Source organism: Cynoglossus semilaevis, chromosome 7 (assembly GCF_000523025.1).
Source record: "Cynoglossus semilaevis isolate Cse_v1.0 chromosome 7, Cse_v1.0, whole genome shotgun sequence".
NCBI classification, from domain to species: Eukaryota; Metazoa; Chordata; class Actinopteri; order Pleuronectiformes; family Cynoglossidae; genus Cynoglossus; species Cynoglossus semilaevis.
The window spans coordinates 9,358,582-9,367,538 of NC_024313.1; the positions used below are offsets into that span (position 1 = coordinate 9,358,582).

At 43.8% G+C, this 8,957-nt stretch overlaps 1 protein-coding gene across 3 annotated transcripts in view; it reads left to right on the forward strand.

Moving 5' to 3' along the window:
* The window catches only part of stxbp5a (syntaxin binding protein 5a (tomosyn)), a 74,612-nt gene that overhangs the window by 35,171 nt on the left and 30,484 nt on the right, over positions 1-8,957 (forward strand). For all 3 annotated transcript variants that reach the window (XM_017033687.2, XM_017033690.2, XM_008313297.2), the window contains 3 exons: positions 721-802; positions 1,885-1,985; positions 6,618-6,752. In XM_017033687.2, coding sequence (XP_016889176.1) covers positions 721-802; positions 1,885-1,985; positions 6,618-6,752 — 318 coding nt within the window. The remainder of the gene's footprint in view (positions 1-720; positions 803-1,884; positions 1,986-6,617; positions 6,753-8,957) is intronic.

Below are 8,957 nucleotides of genomic sequence, written 5' to 3' on the forward strand. Positions count from 1 at the left end.
CACCCTCCTCCATCCCCCCTGTCCACCAATCTTCTCTTACCTCTGCATTTTTCATCAGTTTATTGATTATTGCACTTTCCTTTACCGTGGCTCGACTCTCACTACTTTATCTCTCTTTCTGTTCAACAGCACTATTTGCAAGTCATTGTGACTTATTCCTAAACTCTCCTCAACTGTTTGGTCATTGGATCCATGTGGCTCTAGTTTAAGAACTTGTGCTCGAAATGCTACACGGATGAACCAAAGATTGTTTTGTTTTTTTGGCATAGTTTGTGTCTTTGTGTTTTCTTCCAGGACAGGTGAGGATCGCTGAGGCTCTGGGTGTAGCAACCGTTAGCACGACAGGCTGGAATTCAGAGAATCCGATGTAAAAAAAATGTTTCAAGCAAATAAGTGGTTCAGTTCAACCACATCTTAAAGGCCAGAGTCCTCCCTCTTTTCTGGGTGATGAAAACATCCGTGCTGTGTTGGTAGACCATAAAAATGCCAGGATGGATGTCCTATTTTCTTTTCCACTCGGTTACCAGCTAACAGATGCTATGACCTTTGGATCTTGTGTAGCGATGAGTGGACAACCTTAAAAGGGTCAAGTACCGTTCCCTGGCACCACATCATGCTGTACCTTCAGTGCAGTTGTAGCACATGCAGAAAATCCTCTCCAGACCTTGAGTTTTCTCTCCACGAATACCGTCATGTGTTCCTTGACTAAGAACGCTGCAGGTTCGGACGTCCAGGTGTGGAGTGTTACTGTCAGCACGAGAGCGGAGCGGCCGTCATCCAGCTGCAGTTTCTCATCAATGAGGTGAGTTAATAAAACGCTTACGCTGTTCCATTTCTGCACTCGCGCCGAGGGTGATGTGGGCTGACGGAGAAAGGATGATCCTCAGGTGAAAAAACAAATTTAATTAAAATGTTATCATCCAAACTTAATCTGTAGACTTTGGGCTAACACTGCGATGCTAATCCCTGGTAAAATTAATTTAAAATTGAGAATCCGAGTTCTATCGTGTGTCGGTGGAAGAACAAATGGTTCAGAATTTCTATTTGTTTCATGAGTTTACAATAAAATGTTCACAAGAAATGGACCGCAGGTGATGTCACTGCACACTACTCTGGTTAACTGTTTGAATGCATTCATTGCGGATTTTGCTTCCCATGATGCATTGGGAAATTTTACAGTAAACCAGTCTTAGTCTTACAGCAGCTCAGCCTACCATGATGCATTGGGAAAATTTACAGTAAACCCGTCTTAGTCTTACAGCAGCTCAGCCTACGTTGTGTCTAATAGTTTAAAGTCAAGCAGCAAATTTTTTTTTTTGTTTTTTTTTTGGTTTACATATGAACAGCCATCATCTGTAGTTTACCATGAATTATTCATGCGTTCTAACCTCAAGCCCGAGCCTCAGTTCAGCTCCTGATAATGGTGCAGCGGAGATAATTTAATCTGCTTAATTAAAGTGTTAAATCAGAGGCTGGAGCCCGAGCGTGATGGCTGTTAACTTTACCTCCCCCCCCCCCCCCCCCCCCGTCTCCCTCCGTCTCCCCCGAAGGAGAGGCAGAGGATTATTAGTGCCTCCTACACACTCACGTAGACTCGTACAGACGTCCTGTGAATCATCATCGATACCTGAGAGAATGTCTTCCCTTTTTTTAAACCCCTTTTCAATTCTCAGAGACTGAAGTCTGACTAATGCACGTCACTGACTAAGACAAACTGTGCTGTCGTAGGACGTGACGCTGGCGTGAATGTAACGCAGGTGACACGCTCTGCCAACAGTGATGCCCGTGTTATTTTATTTCTATTTTGGAAGGAATTTTTGCAGAACGTCTTCACATCATTAAGGTTGGTGAATGGTGGTTGAAATGTCTCCTGTATTCTCACAGGGGGCACTGGTGAGCGCATTGGCCGACGACAGCGTCCATCTGTGGAACCTGAGGCAGAAGAGACCGGCCATCCTTCACTCCCTTAAGTTTAACAGAGAGAGGTAAAATAAATGCAGTCTCTCTCTCTCTCCCTTTCTCTCTCTCTCTCCCTCATTTGCTCTGGTGCCACATGATCTGTGGCTCTTGGAGGTGGGTGTTGGGGGGGGGGTGTCAGTTTGCTGCCCATGTGAGTCTTAGTTGTCGCTGCCGTCACTGTCAGACTCTATGCAAACAGACGGCATTGTATTTGGCAGGGTGTCCGCACGCCTGCAGAACCGTGTGCAGGGCAAAAAGAAGGAGGAGACAAAAAGGCTGATGCTCTCTCCCTCTCTCTCTCTCTCTCTCTCGCCCCCTCCCTCTCCCGGCCCTGAAGCAAACACTCATTATGTGGGTCACTTGCTTCGCCTTTGAGGCTTCTCCCACTCAGGGCCACAGGTGTAAACAGCTGAAGGTTTTTCTACCAGCAGGTTGTTACACTGTTGGAGAAAACAGAGCAGAAACACCAGCACTCTGTGTTCTCAGCAGCTGCAGCTGCAGCTGAACGTTGACATTATTACTAATGATGCAGTTTAATCACATACAACAAATTCTACTTCTCTTCTTCTCCCTCATCTTCATCTTGGTTCCTCCTCCTTTCCTTCTTCTTCTTCACCTCTTTCTTTTTCTGCCTTCTTCAACTTCTTCTTTTTCATTTTTATTTTTCTTGCTGCTGGTGTTCTTCTTCACCTCTCCTCACTTCTCTTGGGATGAAAAAAAACTATGGACTTTCAAGTTTTCATGAAAGAATTAAAATACTACCACAGTACGACCTGGTTTATAACAGCCTGGTCAACAGGCCAGAAATACCATAGAAGAGTAACACCAACAAGGCTGTGGTAGAGAATAATTTAACATAGCGTTTCCAGTAGGAAACCAACAGGAAGAATTTATTAATGTTTCAGTGAGTTTCTTTTTCTCATTGAAGAGAAAAATCTATATTTATTTTGGTTTTTCCTCCAAGTTAGAGGTTCACAGCTAATTTACTGCTGTCTTTAAATGAGGAATTATTTTCTTTTAACCAGTGATTTTTCTAAATGTCATGTTTTGTTTTTTCAGCCATAGCTTTTCATGATAAAAACTTCAGTTAATAAACAACATGAGGTCGGGGAAGGTCAATAATTGTATGGCTCTGCGGTGAATCTGGTTGAAAGGAAGGACAGTTAAACACAGCTTAGTCCAGGCTGCACACGGGGAAAAGAAACTATTTGTGGAGACACAAAAGATCGGACCAATCCATCCTTCCTGCTGGAAGGAGTGTCATGCGAAACCATTTTCCCTCAGGAAGCTCGGTGTCCCTTCTCCTCACGTCACAAATGCAGTGATTACCCATCATGCAGTGATTACTGGCCATGGATCTGTCACTGTGATAAAGATTCACGGGTTAAACGTCAGAGGCAATGATCTGTGACATTGCTGATGTGATGGAAAGGTGGCCAACAGCAGCAGCTTTGAAGGAAGGTTGTGTTGTTTCAGTGCCGCTTGACCGCCCCTGACATTTAGAAAGCACCGCAGCAGACCTGACACGCAACCTCATGGAGGAGCGGAGGTGCGGCCACAAAACAAAGCTGCAAAGTCACAGAGGACTTGTGGACAAAGGGAAGTTAGAGAAGAAGTGGAGCTCCAGAAAATCGACTTTCTGAAGAGGAAAAAAGTAGAAGAACAGAATGAAAATGTATTAGTTAAAAAAAGGAAAAGGACCAAAACCATGGTTTTAAATGATCCTTTATTTAAATATGCCCATGGTTTTCAATTATCCTTTATTTAAATATTTGTTAAGTGGCAGAATAAGTAAATGTGCAGTGAACTCCTAATGCCAGTTTGGCTTTTTAATCCGGCCCACTAAACCTTTCCAAATAACATTATTAATTTACATTTTCATTATATTTCTGCTTCTCCCCTGCAATCCCCACATTTCCCCAATGGATGATGACTGACCTTTACGTGTCATTTGTTTTAGTTCATACTGTACGAACCCTCCATCTGTCTGATCCTGACCCATCGTCAGACTTTAGGACCCATTGTGGCCCGCGAGTCAAAGGTTTGCCCACAGCTGGTCGAAGATTAACTAGGCTCCTAATATTAGCCTTCGGAGTGACAGAATTTTGATGAAGTATCGGGCCTGATTCTGATGCTAGTATTGGATCTGGTCCTGACTACAGACCACTTTGCGATACAGGAACTTCCTCAGGATCGTCGTCTTAGACTAGGGTGGAGATTGCATCACCCAACGTGTCCAACCGTGTTCAGAGACGACGCCGTCCGTGCTGCCGTCAGCCTCAGACTGGGAAACTGACATGAAAGATGAACTCCATGTTGGTGTGGCTCGGTGATGAAAACACAGAGAACTTTATGATTGTTTAAAAGATGCACAGAACTTTGGCTTGGTTTTGGATCTGAGTGAATTAACTAAGTAAAATGTAAATTTAAATCAGTAAATTGTTTCTCCCCATTAATATTAGACAACACCCAGGAATGAAAGCTAATCTTTCTTAGGTTTTTGTTTTTTAATCGCATTAATCTTTTTCAAAACTTTCTTCCATTTATTATCTTCACTAATCCTGACTTCCATTCTCCTTCTTCTCCTTTCTTTCTTTTCTTTCTGCCTTTTTCCTTCTTTCTGTCTCTCCTACTAACCTTCCTTTCTTCACTTCCTCTTTCCTTTCTCTCTGTCTTCCATTCCCGTCCCTCCTCTTTCCTTTTCTTTTCACTTATTCCATCCTTGATATCCAGGAAGGGGGAGGGTGGGTGGGCAAGGAGAGAAATGAAGAGGAGGAGAAGGAGGGGTGGGACGAGGAGGAGGAGGTGGAGATGGAACAGACTGGGCCTCAGCCAGAGAACTGTGAGTCAGTCTGTGCAGGAGTGTGGACATGACGGCAACGCAAAAGAAAAATCCTGTCGAGTCATTCTGGCAGAGGTTGCTGTTGTCGCCCTGTGGCCTCACAGGAATGGGACGCAGATTAGAATTATATCATAAATACAGGGAGGTGTGAGGTGGACTAAATGGGGGTGAGGGGCTTGGAGGAGTGGACGTGGTCCCGTCCCCATCTGTGTGTTATTGAAAGTCCTAATCACTTGAGGAAGATTTTGGAAAGAAAATCATCTTATTTTCTACAGGGAGTTGTTTGGAAAAAGAACTTGAATGTTTGATCGAAGCGACAGAAATCACTCTCCATCAGTTCCTGATTAAATTCAACTGATTCCTCACAAAGTTCCTGATTAAATTCAACTGATTCCTGTAATATCTTTGAACGAGGAGCTTTGTTGAATTATTCTTCAGTGCATTAAAGTCGAGCGGAATCAGCTTTCACATACACCGATCTGACTTAAAAAAAGAAAAAAAAAAAGGAAACAGTGTCAAATTGGGGCCGATCTACAATTCCATGTTGATGTAATCCAATATTTTCCTCATCCGGAGATTGTGTTTTAAAATAAAGTCAATCCATGCTGCTCCCTAATGGGATTTAAATCAGCGTTGCTCCGTATTTGAAGGAGCTTGTTGATTACATCGCAGTTTGTTTAATGAGTCTGTTTTGATTGCCAGTCTGCTGTGTTTGTCTTTTCCGTCCCATTGTGTACTCACACTTTGTACAGTGTGGATGAGATCCGTCTCCAGTTGCCTGAAAAGTATGAATATATTCATGTGGAAGGCCGGGGAGAAAGAAGCGCACTGAGCATAAAACAAAGTCAAGGTATTCCTGCACTTCAGGCTGCTGCAAGGACACATGCTAATGGAAGGATAGAAAGTGGCATTTCTTAAGTCGGAATATTGGTATATTTCCATTATGTATTGGCTTTAAAGCTGTGGCGGCTCAGAGAACACCCCGGAACAGTAGTTATTCAAGTGCTCAGGAAGATGAGAGAAAAAAACAGCCTGTTATCAAGCTGCTCTGCTCCTCAAACTAGCATCTAACCAGCTAGCTAAAAATGGACAGGTTTTTGATAGCGCTGAAAACATGGTCGCTAATCATTTTCTTATGCTAAACAAATAGCGGTCTGTGGACAGAATGGTCCAGTCTGTGGTCATTTGACCGTGGAAATCAAAAGCTGAATTTATCCAAAATTTCCACAGTAGAAATGGACACAACATGAACACAACAACCTCCACAGCCGAAAAGAAACTGTTGAACGTTCTTGGCGTCGGAGCTCAGCTCATAGTCTAAAGGACTGATTTGATTGGTTAGTGTTAGGTGTGTCTTTTTTATTGTTGTATAAGAAGGTGTGACTTAATGTCAAACTTCACAGCGTTGTGCTGAAGACACATCCCTTACATCCACACTTGTCACTCAAACACCCTGCAGAGTCAACGAGGATGGCTGGACGAGCTCGACGACCTTGAAATATTAGCAAGCGCAGTGACCAAGGTCGCTCATTATTATTCCTTCGATGGTTTGGAGGATGGATGGGAAGATAGATGAAGGAACAAAAAGATGAAAAGGGAAGATGAATGGACGGCCCCGGATATGGAGGAATGTCTTTATAACCTCATTAAGTTTAAGTCTGATGAATGCATTAAAAGGACTAAGTCACAGGGGGTTGGTGATGAACACAGGAGAATTATGGGTTGTCTGTGGCCTCTGTGTATCCTGTAGGTTCCCGTCTCTTCACTGGTCTCACTCTAACTCTAACACTTGTCCTCCTCCTCTGTCTTTCTGCAGAATAACTTACTGTCACCTGCCCTTCCAGAGTAAGTGGTTGTACATCGGCACCGAACGAGGGAACATCCACATCGTCAACGTGGAGTCCTTCATGCTCTCAGGCTACGTCATCATGTGGAACAAAGCCATTGAACTGTAAGTGTAACACACAGGTCGTGTAACAGAAATGGACAAACCCATTGGCTAATGTGCTATGACTGCGGGGGTGGAGCTGTGGGAGAACATTTGTAATCGTTTGTCACCGTTAACAGCCACAGCGACATGCTCGCTCTATATGTGAGTACGTTTTAACTGTCGCTTTCCAGAGGTTTCAGTGGTCAGTCAGTCAGTCAGTCAGTCAATCAGTCAGTCAGTCAGTCAGTCAGTCAGTCAGTCAGTCAGTCAGTCGTTCCTTCCTGGACTTTCTGACATCAGAATCCAAAACCTGTGTTAGAGAACATGGGACAGTCATAAATGAATCAACTGTGAACTGATTTGCTCAGATTAATATGTAAAATTCAACAGCCTATGGAAAAGTACTATTTTGTACCCTTTTAAAAACAAAACAAACTGTATAAAAAAAGGGTCAAACCAGTTGGTTTACAAACACGTTTAACCTCAAACTGTTTTTAATTCAATTCTCTGGCTGTAATTTTGTGTGTTGCATTTAGAAGATGCAGTGAATGAGAGCCGTGATAGGTGGATGGATGTTGCTGATCTACAGTCTGATTCATTGTCTGATTCATTGTGTTCAAATTCTGTCTTCATCACCATCATGACACTTAATAGACAGCTTCACCCCGAAGGTCTTTTTACCCCACCCCTCATTTTTATGAATGCCTCGGGCTGGTTTTATACGCTGTCATGCTGAGTCTACGCCACAAGGAGCGCAGTTCAGGTGAATCTCAAATAAAGTCGATCAATACTTGAACTCTGTCTGAACCAAACTCCCATCGACAGTACTGCCGCAGCGCCAAACTGAGGGAATATTGACTCACCTTACAGTTCCTAACTGAGGTGAGGGATGTTGTGTAATCAGCGCTTTCGCCCGACAAAGGTTATTGTAATTCAAATCTCGAGCGACAAGGGAGAGTCATTAGTCACTGCGTCGTTTCCCGGCAGAGTGTGTGTGGGACTGCAGGTCGGAGAGAGAGTGACCTGTCTGCTTTATTTTTGTGTTTCAATGGATCTGTCAGTTTGACAGGCTCCATTTTGGTCTCCTGCTGTAGTGACTTAAATTATTCACTGAAGCGTTTTGCTTCGCACTCTCCACTCATTCCCTTACTGTGTGTGGTCGGGTGTGTGTGTGTGCACAGAGAGAGAGAGAGGGAGAGAGAGAGGGAGGCAAGGTGGCATATGGAGTGCTGGTAGAACAGGTGTCTGCTGAGATCAGTGTAACACACACACACACACATGCACTCAGACGCCTTGTCTGGTCGACAGAGCTGCAGGGAAAGAAAAGGCTAGAGAGTGAGTGGTGGGAGAAGGGATGAAGGAGGAGGAGGAGGAGGAGGGGGGGGCAGTGTGACAGAGACGAAATGGTCGGATGAGACAAGGATTTAGCCTCAGGGTAAGAATATGCAGAAGGAAGGTGTGATGGAGGACGGGAACAGAGTGGATACGGGGGGGGGGGGCAGGTAACAGAGGGCAGAGCAGGAGATACGACACGGAAGGACGGACACGTGTAGATAAGTGAGGATGGAGAGACGGATGAACGGGTTTTTTTAATCTAAGAAAATGAAGGCAAAAGATGAAGGTAGAGAGGGATGTTGGTGAGATTGAGGACGATGAAGCAGACAGTTACGTACTGGAGGTACTTACTGACCAGGACAAATTATACCTTTTTGCTTCCTTCCTTTTTTAATATATTTTTAAGAGTCACATGACCAAGAGAAACAAGGAGCACTTATCATCTTAAGTGCAGCAAAAATGTTTCTAAAAAAAACCTCTCTGTTCACTCTCTATGAAAAATACAGGTTCAAAATGATGATGATAATAATAATAATCAGACCAAGAGGTTTTATAAAGAACATTTTTGCTCATTCTCCTTGTCTTTCCCTTCTCACTCGCTCGACGATTGTGTGGCACAGTTCTCTCAGCTTCACATCCTTCCCTGCTCCTCCATTTCCAGAGCCCACTCACAGAGTAATTATAGCTCTGAGAACCTTCCAGTAATTTCTCTTAATATTGCGCTGCGACGTCCTTTAAAGGCTTTGTTAAGTCACCAAACTGAACTTTGACCTGTGATTGTGTTCCCACTGGGTCCATCCCTCCATAGATTAATATAAAGGCATGATGTGACTGCTCAGTGCAGGTCAAAGGTCAGGTTGAGTTTCATTATATATGCTCCGGACTCGAAGG